The 23275-nt window shown below is 45.8% G+C and overlaps 1 protein-coding gene across 3 annotated transcripts in view; it reads right to left on the reverse strand.

The window, feature by feature from the left end:
* Positions 1-3140: 3140 nt before the first annotated feature.
* Positions 3141-23275, reverse strand: part of LOC135037956 (zinc finger protein 271-like) — a 94365-nt gene continuing 74230 nt past the window's right edge. For 2 of the 3 annotated variants that reach the window (XM_063954607.1, XM_063954604.1), the window contains one exon: positions 3141-5695. In XM_063954607.1, the coding sequence (XP_063810677.1) occupies positions 3957-5695 (1739 nt within the window). In that variant the 3' untranslated portion in view covers positions 3141-3956. The remainder of the gene's footprint in view (positions 5696-23275) is intronic. The other variant, XM_063954605.1, reaches the window with a different exon arrangement.

Raw genomic sequence — 23275 nt, forward strand, 5'->3', positions numbered from 1 at the left:
TGAGAGCGGGGAAGGACCGTCCACCTGGAACTGGAAGGAAAGAGCAGTGCGGGCTGCTTCTGCTGTCCACGTCTAACACCCTCCTCCCCTGTTGCATAGGTGCATTGCAGGGGGGCCTCCAGGTGTTATACAGTGGATGAGAGAGCGCCCTGAATACCTGTTTTTTGCCACTGGATGTGCCTTTTGAAAGATCAATTCTTCTGATGGTTTGGGCAAAGGAGAGATTCCAAGGGGCATCAGATGATAGAGTTCCTGTCCCTCTATATGCTCAATACAACTCGATCCAAGGAGGAGTCAATATTTGTATTTACAGGGAGCGGGAGCCGGACGCCGGGTATAATCCCCGTACCACTCTCACGTCCCTTTAATTGGTAAATGGTCCCCTCCGTGTGCTAGTTGCGCCTCGATCCAAGCTGGAGTCAGATCTCTGTGTATTAGCAGGTAGCTACTGCAGGAGCCGGACGCCGGGTCGGGTAGGAATCCCGTACCTCTGTTTCAGTTGCGCGTCCTCGTCCCGCTAGTAGAAGGGTGACGGATGATGACGTATGTTTCGCAATCGGCTTGTTCACATCAGTCAGATGTGAACAAGCCGATTGCGAAACGTACGTCAAACGTACGGGAATCAGACCCGGCGTCCGGCTCCTGCAGTAGCTCCCTGCTAATACACAGAGATCTGACTCCAGCTTGGATAGAGGCGCAACTAGCACATGGAGGGGACCATTTACCAATTAAAGGGACGTGAGCGTGGTACGGGGATTATACCCGGCGTCCGGCTCCCTGTAAACACAGTGTACCTAGACATGTTTGCTCACTCCATGGAGGTGATTGTGGGGTTCTGTCCATACAGGGAGTTGAACATATAAAACAGACATTCTGAGGTGGGGATAGATATAACCTCCTCTGTAAGAGGGAAGCATACTGGATTTGTATGATAGATACTTTGTTCCCTCTAGGTCTCAACGAAAACATTGAGCTGAATAATATATGAATCAATATCTGTATGTTATTCTATTTTATCCTATAGCTTCCTTTTTTTTCTTCTTCCCTCCCCCCTTTTTTTCCATTGCTGTTTTCTTATCCTTCTGTTAAGAAACTTAGGGGCAGATTTATTAAGCTCGGTGAAGTGATAAAGTGGAAGGTGATAAAGAACCAGCCAATCAGATCCTAGCTGTCATGTCACAGGCTGGCTTTTATTATTGGCATAACTGTTTTTATTGTGTTGAACTCTAATAACTATTAGAAATATTTTTATTTATATACCATCAGCGCTCTTTTATGTCTCTATTGAAACTTAAACCATCTATATCGTCTAAGGCATCCAGTTGCCGCATAGGAGCCGCTATCTAATAATCAATATATTTGGTGCTCATTTAATACATGTAACATTGCATTAGCGCCTGATTTAGCTAGGTGATTATGGGCCAGATGTACTAAGCCTTGAAAAGTGATAAATATCACGGTGATAAAGTACCAGCCAATCGACTCCTAACTGTCATTTTTCAAACACAGCCAGTGACATGGTAGTTAGGAGCTGATTGGCTGGTAGTTTATCACTGTGAAATGTATCACTTTTCAGGCTTAGTACATCTCCCCCTATATCTTGCATTTAGTCACCTCACTGACGTGACAGGCTCAGCTGTCAGTCATGCAGCCCCACTGCGCCCACTCTCTCCGTACTCATACATACATGCCTTTCTGGGAGTGTCTCGTCCTGGCTGTCAGTGATGCAACCCCACTGCGCCCACTCTCTCCGTACTCATACATACATGCCTTTCTGGAGTGTCTCGTCCTGGTTGTCAGTCATGCAGCCCCACTGCGCCCACTCTCTCTGTACTCATACATACATGCCTTTCTGGGAGTGTCTCGTCCTGGTCAGTGATGCAGCCCCACTGCGCCCACTCTCTCCGTACTCATACACACATGCCTTTCTGGGAGTGTCTCGTCCTGGTTGTCAGTGATGCAGCCCCACTGCGCCCACTCTCTCCGTACTCATACATACATGCCTTTCTGGGAGTGTCTCATCCTGGTTGTCAGTCATGCAGCCCCACTGCACCCACTCTCTCCGTACTCATACATACATGCCTTTCTGGGAGTGTCTCATCCTGGTTGTCAGTGAGACAGTGTCTCTGGCACAGCTGTGTAATCATGATGTGAGTGTGTGTGCTGAGTAGTGAGTACTGCTAGCAGCAAGTCTCACAGCTTGACTGCAGTATAGCAGTGTGGTGGGGGGAGAAGGGGGTTGCTACACTAATGAGACAAGGAGAGGAGTGTTTGGATGGAACTCACACAGCAGGTGGTGAAAAGCTTAAAAAGGAGGAGTGGTTGGAAGGGGAAGGAACTGGTAGGTTCAGAAGGGATTAGTGAGGGTAAGAACTCTCAAGGGAAATTGGAGTGGGAGCCCACAGGTACCAAACTGGGTAAACAGCAGCTCTTAGGAAGGAAATTGGTGAGCCAGACCCTGTGGTTGACCCTTCTCTGCCTCATGTGGGGTGGATCCTTGGACTCTCCAGTTCCTCAGGAGGCTGTGGATTCTTCTTGCCCACTACCTGGTGTTTCTGTGGTCATCTCAGGCCATGAACCTCCCAGATGCCAGGCCTCCAGATAAACATGAAATGGTCATGCAGGTGGTCCTGGACTCTGTGAAGGAGGAGGTGGAAAAAGCAAAGGAAAGTTGTGTCCCTTCTGAAGGGGCAATGGTGGACATTGTGAATGGTGAAGGGAAGGTTTTTGTGGGTGAAGAGGGAGTTATGCCATATATCCCAGAAGCATGGGTCCTCAGCCTATATGATGTGCCACCATTAATGTGGCCTCTGTCTTGTCCAACCAAGCTTGATTTATGGGCTTTGCAATTTTTTTAAGCAGGATAAAGGCTGAGTTTTTTATTTCTGCAGTAGACTAGAATAAGCCAAGACAGTCCCACTTCCATTACACCACCGGAATGTGACGGACAGTGACCACCGTGCCATCACTTACCTGTATGCTTACACGAAACAGAATGATGGAAAACTTACACGGTTTCTTTACATCTTCTGGTGTCCACTCCAAGATTAGACATTATGGCGTAATTACTCAGACGGGAATATAAAACAGAATAAAAAATAAAAGATTTAATGCAATAATTAGATGCAAACAAAAGCTTTTATTATGAAATCATACAGAGGAGTATCCGCACCATATAGACGTAACATACAACAAACCACTGCAGATGGAACCCGGGTGACTCTAATGCACATGATAATGTACAGGGTATATATGGATAGGATCTTGTATCAGAAAACACTCGACACTCCTGATCAAGATGAGTGTCTGCAACAAGTTAGGCAAACTAGAAGTGAAAACACGTTCCAATGGCCGCCATATTGTCGTGCAGCAATACAGATTGTGCAAACTGGTATTAGACACTCACAATTATACAAAGCACAAGATACAAAATAAACAGCAGAAAAAAAGACCTAAGCATTTGGGATGTATTATTTAGGAAGTAAATAGAGGTACATTAATGAAAAGCGTGAGTAACAGTCATTAGTCTGTTTGTGAAGGTCTCTAGAGTGGTGGTCTCTTGGACTGTGCAAGGCAGTGAGTTCCATGGTCAGGGCTGCAAAGCTAAACGTTCAACCCTTAAATGAATTACTGAATTACAGGAGATTCTTGGTACTGCTGGTAACAGTCTTTCATCTGTAGAAGCAAGCAAGCAGAGCAGTAAGGAGGCAGAAGCTGCTTCTGGTACCTTGGACCATGTAATGCTGGGCTGGCATCATCCACCCCTGGCGCTCAGCTAGACAACTATTTAGGATTGGTATTAGGTTCTCAGTACATGGAGCAAAGAGCAGGTCATCTGCATAGCAGTGGTAGACCAGGCCATGACGTCTGATTACATCACCCAGTGGTAGCATGTATATTTTATAAAGCATAGGAGATAGGATTCACTCTTAACGAACATTGCATGACAGTGATAATTATACTCCAGAAGATTTAAATGGTTCCGTACTTGGGTAATGTCTAATATGTTCAACAAGAGCAGATTTATTTCTCTCACCACAGGAAAATGGCTTCTCATCTGTGTGACTCCTCTGATGTGTAACAAGATTTGATTTATATGCAAAACATTTCCCACACTCAAAACAGGAATACGGCTTCTCACCTGTATGACTTCTCTGATGTGGAACAAGATCTGATTTCCGTGCAAAACATTTCTTACACTCAGAACAGGAATACGGCTTCTCACCTGTGTGACTTCTCTGATGTGTAACAAGAGCTGATTTCCGTACAAAACATTTCCCACACTCAGAACAGGAAAATGGCCTCTCACCTGTGTGACTTCTCTGATGTGTAACAAGAGCTGATTTCTGTGCGAAACATTTCCCACACATAGAACAGGAAAATGGCATCTCACCTGTGTGAGCATGCTGATGAATAACAAAATGTGATTTGTGTGCAAAACATTTCCCACACTCAGAACAGGAATACGGCTTCTCACCTGTGTGACTTCTCTGATGTATAACAAGAGATGATTTCCGTGCAAAACATTTCCTACACTCAGAACAGGAATATGGCTTCTCACCTATGTGACTTCTCTGATGTCTAATAAGATTTGATTTCAATGAAAACAATTTCCCACACTCAGAACATGGAAGTGGCTTCTCACCTGTGTGACTACTCTGATGTATAACAAGAAGTGATTTCTGTGGAAAACATTTCCTACACTCAGAACAGGAATATGGCTTCTCACCTGTGTGACTTCTCTGATGTGTAGCAAGAACTGATTTATGTGCGAAACATTTCCCACACTCAGAACAGGAAAATGGCCTCTCACCTGTGTGAGCATACTGATGAATAACAAAATGTGATCTCTGTGCAAAACATTTCCCACACTCAGAACAGGAATACGGCTTCTCACCTGTGTGACTTCTCTGGTGTATAACAAGAAATGATTTAGTTGCAAAACATTTCCTACACTCAGAACAGGAATATGGCTTCTCACCTGTGTGACTTCTCTCATGTCCAATAAGAGCTGATTTCTGGGCAAAACATTTCCCACACTCAGAACATGGAAATGGTTTCTCACCTGTGTGAGTTCTCTGATGTGCAACAAGACGTGATTTCCGTACAAAACATTTTCTACACTCAGAACAGGAATATGGCTTTTCACCTGTGTGACTTCTCTCATGTCCAATAAGAGCTGTTTTCTGTGTAAAACATTTCCCACACTCAGAACAGGAATATGGCTTCTCACCTGTGTGACTTCTCTCATGTCTAACAAGATTTGATTTATATGTAAAATATTTGCCACACTCAGAACATGGAAATGACCGCTCACCTGTGTGACTTCTCTGATGTGTAACAAGAGCCGATTTATATGTAAAACATTTCCCACACACAGAACATGGAAATGGCTTTTCACCTGCCTTAACTGGCTGATTGGTAATACGCTTTGTGTTCTGTGCAAAACATCTGGCATCTATAGAACAGGGAAACACTGTATCTACTCTCAGAGCTGTATCAGATGCACCAATATCAGAGTGATCAGGAGAACATTTCCCAGGATCAGAGGGATCAGCTGATAGAGCTGGATGTATAATTGGGGTAATGGGGTTAGCAGCTGGAGAATCCTGTCTACTGTCATTATCTTTTATTTCACAATCTGGGGATAACATTAGATGTCCTTCTGAGATATTCCTGCTTGTGTGTCCATCTGCTGGAAATAAAATACATTAATATATAAAAGGAGTAGACAAGACCCAGGGTGTTACAGGATACAATATATAATTCTATAACTGAAATTTTTTACCTGTAATCATTGCTTTTATGATTATTAAAAAACAAAAAACGGCTAGGATGCTTAAACTGGAGCTTGATCAATACTGAACGCTCATGTGGGATTACTAGAAGTGACATGGACGCTCATGTGGGATTACTAGAGGTGACACGGATGCTCATGTGGGATTACTAGAAGTGACATGGACGCTCGTGTGGGATTATTAGAGGTGACATGGATGCTCATGTGGGATTACTAGAGGTGACATGGATGCTCGTGTGAGATTACTAGAGGTGACATGGATGCTCATGTGGGATTACTAGAGGTGACATGGACGCTCATGTGGGATTACTAGAGGTGACATGGATGCTCATGTGGGATTACTAGAGGTGACATGGACGCTCATGTGGGATTACTAGAGGTGACATGGATGCTCATGTGGGATTACTAGAGGTGACATGGACGCTCATGTGGGATTACTAGAGGTGACATGGATGCTCGTGTGAGATTACTAGAGGTGACACGGACGCTCGTGTGGGATTACTAGAGGTGACACGGACGCTTGTGTGGGATTACTAGAGGTGATATGGACGCTCATGTGCGATTACTAGAGGTGACATGGACACTCGTGTGGGATTACTAGAGGTGACATGGACGCTCATGTGGGATTACTAGAGGTGATATAGATGCTTGTGTGAAATTACTAGGGGTGACACAGACGCTCATGTGGGATTACTAGAGGTGACATGGACGCTCAGGTGGGATTACTAGAGGTGACATGGGCTTTGCAATAATAAAACAGCAAAGAAGAGAAAGTGCTGTCCTGTTTGTTTATTAAGTGAAGTATGTAAGATAAATCAGTGATATATAAAACACAAAGGTTAATGTATAAAGGTGAATAAAGTAATAAAAAAACAAGTGGTTTTTGTAGTTAAACATCGGCATGTATATTATATTGGGTGTTAACTGATTCAGTGCTGGTAATCCTGTTCAGTAAGAATATATTAATATATTACACCCATACGAGGATGGGATAAATTCCACATTTAATAATATTGTGGCAGAGTTTCCTCCAGCGGTAATCTCAATGTAACATCACACTGTATGTATAAACACTTTATGGGGGGGGATTCAGTTCATCGCAAAAAATCTCTATCCAATTAGCCGCAAAAAGTTATTGGTGATAATTCTCCATAGGTTTTTTTAATTTGCGCACAAATGTCTGTGCACTGAGCAGTTTGCGGTGTTAGGAGGAACTCGCTTAAAAAGGCTTTTTAGATGTTTCCTACTGTATTGTCTTACTGACCTATTGTTTCTTACTGTATTGTCTTACTGACCTATAGTTTCTTACTCTATTGTCTTACTGACCTATAGTTTCCTACTGTATTGTCTTTCTGACCTATAGTTTCCTACTGTATTGTTTTACTGACCTATAGTTTCCTACTGTATTGTGTTACTGGCCTATAGTTTCTTACTGTATTGTCTTACTGACCTATAGTTTCATACTGTATTATCTTACTGATCTATAGTTTCCTACTGTATTGTCTTAATAACCTATAGTTTCTTCTGTATTGTCTTACTGACCTATAGTTTATTTCTGTATTGTCTTACTGACCTTGTTTCCTACTGAATTGTCTTACTGACCTATAGTTTCCTTTTCTATTACATAGTAACATAGTATCTAAGGTTGAAAAAACAAGATTTGAATTACCTACCGGTAAATCCTTTTCTCGTAGTCCGTATAGAATGCTGGGGTCCATATTAGTACCATGGGGTATAGACGGGTCCACCAGGAGCCATTGGCACTTTAAGAGTTTAATAGTGTGGGCTGGCTCCTCCCTCTATACCCCTCCTACCAGACTCAGTCTAGAAACTGTGCCCGAGGAGACGACATACTTCGAGAGAAGGAAATACACAGATAATGGTGAGATTCATACCAGCTCACAGAACAGGCAAATCCGGCCAACATGCCGGAAAACTCAGCAACAACTGAAACAGTAAATAACGCAGAACTTACCTAGGAACCAGGCCGTACTGAACTAGAAAACCAAAGCAGGAAAACAAAGCGCTGGGCGGGCGCCCCGCATCCTCTACGGATTACGAGAAAAGGATTTACCGGTTGGTAATTAAAATCCTATTTTCTCTTACGTCCTAGAGGATGCTGGGGTCCATATTAGTACCATGGGGATGTACCAAAGCTCCCAGATCGGGAGGGAGAGCATGGAGGGTCATGCAAAACTGCTTGACCAAACTTGAGGTCATCATAGGCCAAGGTATCGAATTGTAAAACTTAGCAAACGTGTTTGACCCAGACCAAGTAGCTGCTCGGCAAAGCTGTATAGCCGAGACACCCCGGGCAGCCGTCCAGGAAGAGCCCATCTTACGAGTAGAGTGGACCTTTATATTTTAGACACTGCAATCCTGCCGTAGAATATGCATGCTGGATGGTGAACCTGATACAGCGTGAAATCGACTGCTTAGAAGTAGGACACCCAATTTTCTTGGGATCATAGAGGACAGAGAGTCAGTTTTCCTATGACTAGCCATCCTCCTCACATAAATCTTCAAAGCCCTCACAACATCCAAGGCCTTTGAAGCAATTGAGGTGTCAGTAGCCACTGGCACCACAATAGGTTGGTTGATATGAAAAGCTGATACAACCTTAGGCAGGAACTGCGGACGAGTCCTGAGTTCCGCCCTATCTTAATGGAAGATCAGATAGAGACTTTTACAGGACAAAGCCCCCAATTTCGACAAGCGTCAAGCAGAAGCTACGGCCAACAAAGTGACCGCCTTCCATGTGAGAAACTTGATTTCAGCCTCCTGTAGAGGCTCAAACCAATCAGATTGCAGGAACTGTAATACCACATCAAGATCCCAGGGTGCCATTGGCGCCACAAAGGGAGGCTGGATGTGCAGAACCCCTTTCAAAAAGGTCTGAACCTCAGGGAGGACAGCCAATTGCTTTTGGAAGAAAATGGATAAAGCCGAGATATGAACCTTGATGGAGCCCAATCTCAGGCCCATATCTACACCTGCTTGCAGGAAAAGGAGCAAACGTCCTAGTTAAAACTCCACCGCAGGAAATTTCTTGGATTCACACAAAGACACATTTTTTCCAAATTCGATGGTAATGTTTAGATGTTACCCCTTCCTAGCATGTATCATAGTAGGAATCACCTCACTCGGGATACCCTTCCCAGCTAAGATCTGGCGCTCAACCGCCATGCCGTCAAACGTAGTAAGTCTTGATAAGCGAACGGCACCTGCAGCAGCAGATCCTCCCGAAGAGGTAAGGGCCGTGTATCTTCCAGCAGAAGCTCCAGCAGATCCGCGTACCAAGCCCTCCTTGGCCAGTCCGGAGCAATGAGGATTGCCAGAACCTTTGTTCTTCTTACAAGTTGAAGAACTCTTGGAATCAGAGGAAGTGGAGGGAACACATACACTGACGTGAACACCCACGGTGTTACCAGTGCGTCCACCGCCACTGCCTGCGGGTCTCTCGACCTGGAACAGTACCTCTGCAGCTTCTTGTTGAGGCGGGAGGCCATTATGTCTATGTGAGGAACCACCCACCAACCGGTTACCTCCTCGAACACCTCCGGGTGGAGGCCCCACTCTCCTGGATGGAGATTGTGTCTGCTAAGGAAGTCTGCTTCCCAGTTGTCTACTCCCGGAATGAAGATTGCTGACATCACCACTGCATGCCTTTCTGCCCAGAGGAGGATTCTTGACACCTCTGACATTGCAGCCCTGCTCTTCGTTCTGCCTTTTCAGTTTATGTAGACCACTGTGGTCACGTTGTCCGACTGAACCTGAACAACTCGAGCCTGTAGGTGTGCTGCTTGAAGAAGGCCATTGTACGCGGCCCTTAGCTCCAGGATGTTTATTGGGAGAAGGAATTCTTGATACGACCACCTTCCTTGGAAGGTTTCTCCCTGAGCGAATGCTCCCCAACCTCTTAGACTTGTATCCGTGGTTAGAAGGATCCAGTCCTGAACCCCGAACCTTCAGCCTTCCAGAAGGTGTGGTAGTTGTAGCCACCACAGGAGCGAAATCCTGGCTCTTGGTGACAGACGTATCCTCTGGTGCATATGTAGGTGAGATCCCGACCACTGGTCCAAGAGATCCAGCTGAAAGGATCGAGCATGAAACCTTCCGTACTGCAGAGCCTCGTAGGAGGCAACCATCTTCCCCAGAAGGTGGATGCACTGATGAACCGATACCCGGGAAGGCTCCAAGACATCCTGGACTATTGTTTGAATCACCAATGCTTTCTCCACCGGTAGAAACCCCCTCTGCACCTCCGTGTCGAGGATCATTCCCAGGAAAGCCTCCTTGTCGGCTCCAGATGAGACTTTAGAAGGTTCAGGATCCACCCGTGCTCCTTGAGCAGTTGTGTCGTGAGAGCAATGGATCTTAACAACTTCTCCCTGGATGACGCCTTGATCAGGAGATCGTCCAGATACGGAATTATGTTCACCCCCTGCTTGCGGAGCAGAACCATCATCTCTGCCATCACCTTGGTGAAGACCCTCGGTTGAAACTGATAGTGATCGTCTAACAGTCCAAACCTGAGATAAGCCTGATGCGGCGCCCAAATGGGAATGTGGAGGTATGCATCCTTGATGTCCAGGGACACCAGGAATTCCCCCTTCGTCATTCCTGAGATGACAGCTCTCAGAGACTCCATCTTGAACGTGAACTCCCTGAGATAAGCGTCCAAAGACTTTAAGTTCAGAATTTGCGGTACAGAACCATCCGGCTTCGGTACAACAAAAAGGTTCAAATAGTAACCCTTGTACCACTGATGAGGCGGAACTGGAACAATGACCTTGGACACTAGCAGTTTTCAGATAGTTTCCAGAAGAATTGCTCTGTATGCCGGCAAAGCCGGTAAGCCTGCTTTGAAGAAACGGTGAGGTGGGAAAGTTTGAAACTCCAGTCTGTACCCCCTGGACACTATATCCTGTATGCAAGGGTCCAGACCAGACAACACCCAGATGTGGCTGAAATGCCAGAGTCTTGCTCCCACCTGACCTTACTCCAGGCTGTGCGGTCCACCGTCATGCGGAGGACTTGGGGGTACCAGATGCAGGCTTCTGGTCTTGGGAACCTGCGGGAGCAGGCTTTTTTCCTTTAGAACAACCACCTCTGAAGAAGGTGTGAGAAGGCTTGTTCTTTCTAGGCCTCGCGGGCCAAAAGGACTGTGACATGGCTGGTGTAAAAGGTTTCTCTGTAGCCGGTGCAGCTGAGGGGAGAAAAGGAGACTTACCCGCCGTAGCCGTGGCAATCCATGCATCCAGCGCCTCCCCAAATAAAGCCTGACCTGTGTAGGGTAGGCCCTCCACGCATTTCCTGGATTCCGCGTCTGCAGACCATTGGCGTAGCCAGAGACCCCTGCGAGTCGAGACGGACATGGAAGAGATCCCCGCAACCATGAAACCCAGGTCTTTCATGGAATCTACCAGGAACCCTGCAGAATCCTGAATGTTACGTAAGAATAAATCAACGTCACCTTTATCCATCGTAGTCAAGTCCTCCTGCAGAGTGATTGACCACCTGGCTATAGCTTTAGAAATCCATGCACAGGCAATAGTAGGCTGCAGTATAGCCCCTGAAGCCGTATATATGGATTTGAGCGTAGCATCCACCTTGCGATCAGCCGGGTCCTTCAATGCGGTAGATCCCGGGACTGGTAAAACCACTTGTTTTGACAGCCTGGAAACAGAGACGTCCACTATAGGTGGAGACTCCAATTTCTTTCTATCATCCTCTGGGAATGGAAAAGCAACCAAGACCCTTCTTAGGGATCTGGAATTTCTTCTCCGGATTTTCCCAGGCCTTTTCAAATATAGCATTTAATTCCTTGGATGCTGGAAAAGTGAGAGGGGCCTTCTTACTGTCCGTGAAAAAGGCCTCCTCTACCTGCTCAGGAGCTGTGTCAGAAATATGCAACACATCCCATACGTCCTCATTCATCAACTGCACCCCCTTAGCAAGTGACACCGTCCACCTCGACACATCCCCGTCACCGTCTGCAGTGTCAGAATCGGTGCCCGTGTCATCCTGCATAATCTTGGAAAGCGCACGTTTGTGAGAATGTACCGCAGGGGACCCTGAGGGAGCAGTATCAGACCATACAACCATAAAGGATTGCAATACCTGAGTGACATGCTCAGTTCTTGTAACCCTCTCAGAAATTTGAGAAATAGTCCCGCTAAGAGAGGCTAACCACTCTGGTTCTCTAGCTGGGATCTGCGCTACAACAGTGCAATCCTGATTACATGGGATGGGATCTTCCTGAGAAGATAAATCCTCTGCAGCATATGAAACAGTCTCTAGACATGTCTGCTAATACACCCCACATACACACACAGGGTACTGGGCAGACAGAATTCCCCCCCAAGAATAGCAGAGAGACAAAGAGATTGGAGCCAACCCACACACAGCGCTATTACAGGTATAGGGAGACCCTAAACCAGCGCTGACTGTGTCCCTTAATAGGGGACACAGTCTTACACAGCCTCCCCTCCCTTCTACAACCCCCCGGTACCGTACAGATAGCTGGAGTTGCACTGGAGGGACTGATCTTCCACTTGCAGGCAGGAAAATGGCGCTGAAACGCTGCTGGGTCTGCTCTGAGAAGCTCCACCCCTTAATGGGGTGGTCTTCCAGCTCTTCATAGATTATACTGGCCTGAGGTTTTGTGTGCTGGCTGAGATCCGCAGATGCCGAAAGGCTGGAATGGTCAGTGTAGAGTTAGGCGCTGGCTCAGAGCGCCCCTCACAGTGCCGAACATAGTTACCGCTGAGCTGTCCGGGAGCGCAGTACCTACCCTGTAGCCGCCATCTTCACACCGACCCACCGTTTGTTAGGGGGGATGGTAACTCACTTGCCACACTTCAGCTCTGCAAGGGGGCGGCGGCATGCTGCTGGGGTGATCGTTCCCCTGTGGCGGGGAGCGATCTATCCCCTCTGGAGCTCAGTGTCCTGTCAGCGGAGACAGTGGCTTAGACCCCGCAGGGTGGACACTACTTCCCCCCTCAGTCCCTCGATGCAGGGAGGCTGTTGCCAGAAGCCTCCCGGTAAAATAAAAACTCTAAGAAAAACGTTTACTAAAAAAACTTTGTAGAGCTCCTCCGGGCACATTTTCGAAATTAAGTCTGGTAGGAGGGGCATAAGGGGAGGAGCCAGCCCACACTATTAAACTCTTAAAGTGCCAATGGCTCCTGGTGGACCAGTCCATGGTATTATGGACCCCAGCATCCTCTAGGACGTAAGAAAAAAGAATTTGTCCATCGAGTTCAACCTATTTGTGGTTTCCTGTGCAGTATTATTTTTGGCCTATGTTTTGTCTGATGCTGATGTCAGCCGTTGTGTTTATTCCTTTTTTTTAATAACTGTAGTGCGTGACTATCTATGCACCCTAACCCTGGATATCCTTATCCATTGGGAATTTATCCAACCCATACTTAAAGGTGTTGACTGTGTCCGCCATTATAACTCTAAGGCAGGGAATTCCAAACACGTATTGTCCTTACTATGAAAAAAACATTTCCCGGCTTTGTGCGGAATCTCCTCTCCTCTAACCTAAGCAAGTGTCCATGTGTCCTCTGTGCTGATCTTACCAAACACAGGTCCCGCGCAAGCTCCGTGTATTGTCCCCTTATATATTTGCAAATGTTGATCATGTCCCCTCTTAGTCTCCTCTTTTCCAGTATAAACATGCCTAGCCTAGCAAGCCTTTCCTCGTACTCCAGAGTCTCCATGCCCTTAATTAGTTTGGTCGCCCGCCTCTGAACCTATTCTAGCTCCAGAATATCCTTTTTGTAGTATGGTGCCCAAAATTCTACACAGTATTCAAGATGTGGCCTCACTGGTGATTTATATAATGGGAGCATAATACTCTCGTCCCTTGCATCAATTCCCCGTTTTATGCATGCTAATATCTTTTTAGCTTTCTTTGCTGCAGTCCTACTTTGGGTACTGCTGCTTAGTTTGCTATCTATGAGGACACCTAAGTCTTTTTCCAGTACAGAATCCCCCAAAATTGCCTTATTTAGTATGTAGGTGTTACTTTTGTTCTTGTTACCACAGTGCATTACCTTACACTTGTCTGTGTTGAAGCTCATTCTCGATTTGGCTGCCCATGCTTCTAGTTTAACCAAGTCGTTCTGAAGGCTCAGCATCCCACTCCGTTATTTAAAACCTTACACAATTTGTTATCGTCTGCAAAAATTGACACCATGCTCCCTAGACCTTCTGTTAGGTTGTTAATGAAAATGTTGAACAATAGTGGTCCTAGTACAGACCCTTGTGGCACACCACTTAGCACTTCAGTCCAATTTGAAAATAATCTATTAACCACAAAGCACTGCTACCGAATATCTAACCAATTTCTGACCCAAGTGCATATTGTGCTACCTTGCCCCATTTCTTGTAGCTTATAGATAAGTCGCGTGTGTGGTACTGTGTCGAAAGCTTTGGCAAAGTCTAAAAAGATTACATCCACCTCCTTACCCTGATCAAGGTTCGCACTTACGGTTTCATAAAAGCCAAGTTGGTTTGACATGATCTGTCCTTCACAAATCCATGTTGATTCCTTTTAATGACCTTATTGAACTTCTGAATACTATCCCTTAGAATACCTTCCAATACTTTCCCCACTATAGATGTAAGACCTGAACCCTCTGGCACTTTCTCTTCATTTGATCCCACAAGTGAAGATGAAGTATCAACACTCTTTCCATCCTCCTACTCCACTACCTCTCCTCTTGATCCTATACCCTCACAGGTCAGTAAAACTTTGTCTCCTGTGCTTATCCCAACCTTAACTAAAATCTGTAATTTCTCTCTCTCTCTACTGGTATCTTTCCTTCTCTGTTTAAGCATGCAGTGATTACTCCCATTCTAAACAAACACAACTCTGACCCAAACACACTCTCTAACTACCATCCCATTTCTCAGCTACCCAGTCCCTCCAAGCTGCTTAAGAGACTTGCCTATACTCGCCTTACACACATTCTTAACTTCCACTACTTATTGGACCCACTTCAGTCAGGCTTTCATGCCCAACACTCCACAGAGACGGCGCTGACCAAAGTAGTGAATGATCTGGTCACCACTAGATCTAAAGGCCATTACACACTACTCATTCTTCTAGATCTCTCTGCTGCTTATGACACTGTTGACCACTCTCTTCTCATACAAACACTAGAGTCCCTAGGTCTTCAGGACACAGCCCTCACTTGGTTTTCATCCTACCTATCTAATCGCTCTTTCAGTGTTCACTTCTCTGATTCTACCTCCTCTTCTCTACCTCTATCAGTTGGAGTACCGCAAGGCTCAGTCTTAGGTCCTCTGCTTTTCTCAATCTATACCTCCTCTTTTGGTAAACTAATTAGCTCCTTTGGATTTCAGTATCATTTGTACGCTGATGACACTCAAATCTACCTATCCTCCCCAGATTTGTCACCATCTGTATTGGCTCATGTCACTGGATGCCTGTCTGCCATTTCATCTTTGATGTCATCTCGCCACCTCAAACTCAACATTTCCAAAACACAATTAATTATTTTCTCACCAGCTAAAAGTAGTTACCAACCTGATATCTCCATAACTGTTGACAATGCAACTATCCATCCTACCCCACAAGCTCGTTTCCTAGGTGTCGCCCTCGACTCTGAACTGTCCTTTGTTCCACACATTCAATCTGTCTCTAAATCATGTTACATGCACCTAAAAAACATATCCAAAACATGCCCTTATCTTACACAAGACACAGAGAAAAACTCTAATCCATGCACTCATCATCTCCCACATTGATTATTGTGATAGTCTCCTTACTGGCCTTCCCAAACATAGGCTCTCACCACTACAATCCATTTTAAATGCAGCTGCGAGGCTAATCTTCCTCGCCAGACGTTCTTCATCTGCTGATCCACTCTGTCAGTCCCTCCATTGGTTACCGGTATTCTACCGTGTCAAATATAAAATACCTTTACTGACATACAAGGCTATTAACCAAACTGCACAATCATACATCTCCTCACTCATCTCAAAATATCTCCCTACCAGACCTCTCCGCTCTGCACAAGTTCTGCATCTCTCAACCATATATATTACCTGTTTCCACACAAAATTACAGGACTTTACCCGGGCTTCACCCACTCTGTGTAATGCACTCCCACGCACAATAAGACTCTCCTCTAGTCTCCAAACCTTTAAACGTTCTCTGAAAACTCATCTCTTCAGACAAGCCTACCAAATTTCAGACCCACACACATAACCTTCAATGCTTCCCTATCCAGTTACATCCCCTCTGTACAGTCCACATAATCCCCTCTGTACAGTCCACATAACCTCACATTTTGTCTTCCAACATTGCTGGGTGATCATATCATACAACTCATTAAGAACCTAGCAATCTGGTGGACCATTATGCAACAGGTAGCATCTATCCTTGTGTATGAATGCCTATTTTCCCATAGATTGTAAGCTTGCGAGCAGGGCCTTCCTACCTCTAAGTCTGTCTGTTTTTACCCAGTTTTGTTCTAGAACTGTTGTTCTAATTGTAAAGCGCAACAGAATATGCTGCACTATATAAGAAACTGCTAATAAATAAATAAGACTAACTGGTCTATGTGCACCAGGATTCTCTGCTCATGCAGGTAAGAGAGCAATGACATGTTTTACTTGCTTGAGGAAGAATATTGGAAAGACAATACCAACAGAGCCATCCCATATCCCAGGTAATACAAATCGACTTCATACAGTTACCACCCTGTAGGAATTTGAAATATGTGTTAGTATGTATCGATGTATTTTCCAACTGGGTAGAAGCGTTCCCTGCTGCCACAAATACTGCTACGTTCCAGAAAATTGTGCAGGAATTTGTGTGTAGATATGGTATTCCTAGAATGATTGAAAGCGATAGGGGTACCCATTTTACAGGTGAAGTCTTTCAGGTCATGTGCAAACTGATGGGAATTAATAGCAAGCTGCATACTCCGTACCGCCCACAGGCGAGTGCAAAGGTAGAGAGAGTGAACAGCACTATTAAGAACAAGCTGAGCAAAGTGATGGCTGAAACTGGATTGCTGTGGCCAGAAGCTTTGCCACTAGTGTTATACAGCATCAGAACCACTCCCAGGTCATCGCTTAACTTATCACCCCTTGAAATTCTTTTTGGTCGACAACCTCATGTAATGATAGACCCCAGGATGATTTGAAATGCAATAATGATATGACTGTGAAATATTTGGTTAGGATGAGCCAGCAGCTGAGAAATCAACAAAGAAATCTAAAGCTGGCGATTCCTGACCTACCGAACAGTAATTGTCATGACACTGAGCCTGGGGATTATATGATACAAAATTTTCTACGCTCAGGTTGCCTCATTGACAGGTGGGAAGGACCATACCAAGTCTTGTTAACCAGCACTACAGCATTAAAGGTCCCCGAAAGAGAGACTTGGGTCCACTCGTCCCACTGCAAGAAGGTCGCTGACCCGGAGAAGACTCGTAACAAAGAGCAGAGTGTAGAGAACCTCGTATCACTGGAGTGTTTGTTCCAGGAAAGTTGAGAGGCAGGACTGTTGAAAGGCACCTGAGCACGGAGAGCAACAAGATTAAGGACGGTTGTCGTACCATTTTCTTTTTTCACCTCCCCCCTGCATTTTCTTTTCTTTTCTCCTTCTTATTTTCCTTCTTTCCCGTAACGAAATGGATCTATCACAAGAGACTGCGTTTCGGGTTCTGCTAGTAATTCTGTTTTTGATCAGGACACTTTGTTTTGGTGAGGGTCCCAGAGAGGTCGAGCAAGGATCTGGAATGCGTTCTGATGGCGAGTACGAATTTGTAGGATCTCAGGAGCAGCACATCACTCGAGTAAAGGTTGGTATCAGTAAGGGCTCTGGTAGTCATGGAGCTCGGAGGCAATGTGAAGGGTTATTGTCTGATGATATTGTATTTGTAGGAATTGTGAGAACATAGTCGAAGTCGGGTGCATCCAGAGATGTCAGTCCAACATTAATATCGATATGGACCGACATCTGTTGAGTGATTACCACTCATTAGTGTCAGGAACTGGTGCAGAATCCGGAATTCAGGATCAGGTACCAAGTGGTTGACGTTACCCAGAACAGAGGTGCGGAGTCTAACACACCGGGAGGTTTTCACCAGGGAACCCCGCAAGGGGATATGGGCTTCGCGGCTTCCGACGTGCAGGTCGCGGGCCCCTGTCTGGGTCAATTGATACCTGAACTGGACTAGAGTTATGGTAGAGGTGTTGTATATGACAAACTGCAGGGATACACAGGAACAAACAGGAACTGGAGAAGGTGGCAGGGTGCACACGGCCAGATGGTACGCTAGGGCCGTGGAGATGGAACAGCAGCAGGTACTCTAGGGGTGACACAGGAGGTAGCGGCACAAAGACAGACTGGGGTGCAGACACTTGGAGACGGGGCAACGGCAGTCGGCAGACTAAAGTCGTCAGCAAGATGTTGAAGCTGGAATTTAATACTGGAACAAGGCAATACCCACTGGACAGATGAACTGAGACCAGAGAGGAACCAGAGAGCAGAACACCACATGGAGTAGCTATAACTGGCAAAGCCTCTTGGGATTGAGAGGCTTAAAAGAACAGGCTGGACCAATCAGTTGTGAGCACCAGACAGGCCCCCAGCAATAGATATAACATGCAGCTGCAGTGCAGACTGAGCAGGCTGACAAGCTAAATAGTAGTTTTCAGGTAACGAGCTGTAATTACAGAACCCAGACACCTGTGAAGTCAGTTGCTGAGTGCAGGAGCTAAGGCACTGGGAGACAACTATGCAGGAGCGGTGACCTGTAGTTCCACAAACTGAAGCAAAAGGTAATTTATAACAATAACAAAACATGAGTGCTCAGGATTGTAACAGTACCCCCCCCCCCTTGAAGAGGGGTTAGGAACCCCTAGAACCAGGCTTATCCGGAAATTCACAGAAGAAAGACCTCTTAAGTCTGGGTGCATGAAGAAACCGCTCTGGTACCCAGGTTCTCTCTTCCGGACCGTAACCCTTCCAATGCACGAGGAAATTAACTTGACCCCTCCTGAACTTGGAATCCAGAATCTTTTCCACAACAAACTCCTTGTGACCTTGGACTAACACAGCGGCAGGCCTTCTGGAAGGAGATCTTCTAAATCTCTGGGACACAAATGCTTGTTTCAACAAGGAACAGTGGAAAGTGTTATTGATCTTAAGTGATTTTGGTAAAAGGAGTCGAAAGGCTACTGGATTAATCTGTCTAATAATCCGGAATGGACCAATGAACCTAGGCCCAAATTTTTGAGAGGGCTGGCGTAACTTGATATTTCGAGTGGACAGCCACACCATGTCACCCACTTTAAAAGTACAAGGTCTTTGTCGTCTGTCAGCAAATTGTTTGGAACGAACAGAGACTTGGTTGAGTGCCAGACGTACTCTCCTCCAAATTTTCCTCAGACAAGCTACAGGATCAAGGGAAGAAGTCTGTTGCTGCAGGATGTCAAAAGCGTTAGACCTAGGATGGAACCCAGAGAGACAAAAGAAGGGTGACATGGATGAAGAAGAGTGACTGGAATTATTATATGCAAATTCTGCAAATGCCAGATGGTCCACCCAATCGTTATGGTACTTGGAAACATAACAACGGCGATACTGTTCAAGAGACTGGTTAACTCGCTCAGTCTGTCCATTGGATTGTGGATGATAACCAGAGGACAGACTAAGATTAATATCCAAGGCTGAACATAAAGCTCGCCAGAATTGAGCAATAAACTGAGTTCCTCTGTCGGAGACGATGTCCTGTGGTAATCCATGTAATTTAAAGATATGTTGGATAAACAAGGTTGCCAATTCCCTGGCACTGGGGAGCTTGCGAAGAGGAACAAAGTGAGCCATCTTACTGAACCTGTCTGCCACAACCCAAATGGTATTGTACCCCGATGACTTAGGAAGATCAACCACAAAGTCCATAGAAATATGGGTCCAAGGTCTTGAGGGAACCGTAAGAGGCGTAAGATGTCCCATGGGAGCTTTACGAGAAGTTTTATGTTGAGCACAGATCTCACAAGCAAGAATTAACTCTCTAACATCTTGATACATAGAAGGCCACCAAACTGAGTGAGACAATAAATCCAGAGTCTTAGAAATCCCTGGATGCCCAAAGACTCTTTTTACATAAAATTCAGATAAAACTGCTTTCCTGTGCTCTTTAGGGACAAAGAGGAGTCTTGAGGGAGTCCCCATGGGTGCAAGAGACTGTTTGGCTTGAATCTGGGAGACTAAATCTTGAGCAAGACCAGCATGGATATTGGAAACAGGAATAATTGGTTCAGAAGAGCAGGATGAATTTTGAATTGGAAGGAAGCTTCGTGACAAGGCATCTGCTTTAAGATTCTTCGATCCTTGCCGATAGGAGATCACATAGTTGAATCTAGTGAAGAATAATGCCCATCGTGCCTGTCTTGGATTCAGTCTCTTGGCTGATTCAATATAGGATAGGTTTTTATGGTCAGTGAGGATTGTAATCACGTGTCTCGCCCCTTCCAACCAATGCCTCCATTCTTCTAGAGCCCACTTGATAGCAAGCAGTTCACGATTTCCAACATCATAGTTGGCTTCGGCAAGAGAGAACTTTCGAGACAGAAAAGAGCACGGGTGAAGTTTAGAATCCACTGGATCTTTCTGCGATAGGACTGCTCCCACTCCCACTTCAGAAGTATCCACTTTCATAACAAAAGGCAGGTCAGGGTTTGGATGACTAAGAACAGGTGCAGATATAAAGGCTTTTTTTAACTTGAGAAAAGCTTGTAGAGCTGAAGGTGACCAATGTGACGGATCCGCACCTTTCTTGGTCAAAGCAACAATAGGTGCAACAATGTCTGAAAATTAACGAATAAATCTCCTGTAATAATTAGCGAACCCAAGAAAGCGTTGTATAGCTTTAAGGTTAGTAGGTTGTGCCAAATCTTGAATTGCTTGAAGCTTACTGGGATCCATGGAGAACCCCTTGGGAGAGATGATGTAGCCTAAGAAAGCGACTTCCTTCACTTCGAATTCACATTTTTCTAACTTGGCGTATAGATGGTGCTCACAGAGCTTTTGCAACACCATCTGGACATGGACTCAATGCTGCTCAAGTCACCGTGAATATATCAGGATGTCATCCAAGTAGACCACAACAAATTTTCCCAGGAATTCTCGGAGCACATCATTGATAAAATCTTGGAAGACGGCAGGAGCATTTGACAATCCAAATGACATAACAAGGTATTAATAATGCCCAGAATGAGTGTTGAAGGACGTCTTCCACTCGTCACCGGCCTTAATTCGTATGAGGTTATATGCCCCCCGAAGATCAATTTTAGAGAAGATTTTCGCTATCCGGAGTTGATCAAACAACACGGAAATCAAAGGCAAAGGATAAGAATTCTTAACAGTGATTTTGTTGAGTCCTCTATAATCAATACATGGACGTAAGGAGCCGTCCTTTTTTGCCACAAAGAAGAATCCTGCTCCTACTGGTGATTTTGAGGGACGAATAAACCCTTTGCGTAGGTTCTCCTGAATATAGTCCTCCATGGCTTTAGTTTCTGGCAAAGAAAGAGCATATAACCTACCCTTAGGTAATTTATCTTCGGATACCAGACTGATGGCACAGTCGTAAGGTCGATGGGGGGGAAGAGTATCCGCCTCTTTCTTGGAGAAGACATCCGCAAATGAATGATATGGAGTCGGTATCCCCTCTGGTATAACTTGAGAGCATCACACTAGCAAGGACAGACATCTTCCTGTACATTCTGTTCCCCACTGTAAGAGTTCTCCTGTCTTCCAGTAGATGGATGGATTATGGGATTTCAACCATGGAAGCCCTAGGACTATGGAGGCCAGGGGGCAATTGACAAGGAGGAAAATAATCTTCTCCGAATGCAGAAGACCAGTAGTTAAATGAACAGGAGGAGTTTGCTGAGACACTTGCCCACTGAGGAGGGGGTTACCGTCAAGGCCACATATAGTCACAGAAGGCTTCATCTTTAGTATAGGAATGTTCCAGGACCAGGCGAAAGAGATATCCATAAAGTTGGCAGCTGTACCACAATCAACAAAAGCCTTGACTGCAACTTGCTGAGTAGATAGACTAATTTGAACTGGAAGCAAGACTGAATTTTTTGGAGAGATTCCAGCCAGACCCAGGAGTAACTCCCCTTTTACCCCTGGGTCTTGTCTTTTCCCGACTTCAGGGTGCAAATATTAGCAAAATGACCCTTTGCTCCACAATATAAGCATAGGCCCATCGATCGCCTACGAGATTTTTCCTGAGCAGAAAGACGAAAGGCCCCAATCTGCATGGGTTCACTGGAATCTTCGGCTTCTTCCAAGGCTACTGCTGAGGGAGATGGTGACCCTCCACCTTTCTCCATCCTCCGTTCCCTGATCCGACGATCTACTCGAATTGCTGACTGCATGAGCTTGTCAGGGGTTTCAGGAGTAGGATACTGGACAAGGTAGTCTTTAATTTGCTCAGTGAGGCCTAAGCGGAACTGACTTCGGAGGGCTGGGTCATTCCAACCACTATCACCTGCCCATCTGCGAAACTCAGTGCAGTATACCTCGGCCGTGTTTTTCCCTTGTCTCAGGGCTCGTAAGTGAGCCTCTGCAGAAGCTGCTCGGTCCGGGTCATCATAAAGAATTCCTAGGGCGCTAAAAAAGGCATCCACTGTGTGCAAGGTGGGATTCTCCGTTTTTAATCCGAACGCACAGGACTGGGGTTCCCACTGCAGGAGGGAGATGATGATACCTACTCGCTGAGCCTCAGAACCAGACGATAATGTAATCGGAGTCTGAAATAAAGCTTGCAGCTATCATGGAAATTCTGGAACTGTTTCCGGGCACCTGTAAACCGATCTGGAAGATGCAGCTTTGGTTCAGGCCCAGGAGCTCTGGTTACAACCAATGACCTGCTAGTTTCTTCCTGGGTGGAAACTCGGAGCTTTAGATCTTGCAGTTGCTGAGTAAAATTTTGTATTTGACCAGCCAAGATTTGAGCCGGATTTTGCTGTGACGGGTCCATGCCCAGGAAGTGGTGGCCAGTTATAATGTCAGGAACTGGTGCAGAATCCGGAATTCGGGATCAGGTACCAAGTGGTTGACGTTACCCAGAACAGAGGCGCGGAGTCTAACACGCCGGGAGGTTTTCACCAGGGGATATGGGCTTCACGGCTTCCGACGTGCAGGTCGCGGCCCCCTTTCTGGGTCACTTGATACCTGAACTGGACTAGAGTTATGGTAGAGGTGTTGTATATGACCAACCGCAGGGATACACAGGAACAAACAGGAACTGGAGAAGGTGGCAGGGTGCACACGGCCAGATGGTACGCTGGGGCCATGGAGATGGAACAGCAGCAGGTACTCCAGGGGTGACACAGGAGGTAGCGGCACACGGACAGACTGGGGTGCAGACACTTGGAGACAGGGTAACGGCAGTCGGCAGA

The sequence above is a fragment of the Pseudophryne corroboree genome, unplaced genomic scaffold, assembly GCF_028390025.1.
Source record: "Pseudophryne corroboree isolate aPseCor3 unplaced genomic scaffold, aPseCor3.hap2 scaffold_693, whole genome shotgun sequence".
NCBI classification, from domain to species: domain Eukaryota; kingdom Metazoa; phylum Chordata; class Amphibia; order Anura; family Myobatrachidae; genus Pseudophryne; species Pseudophryne corroboree.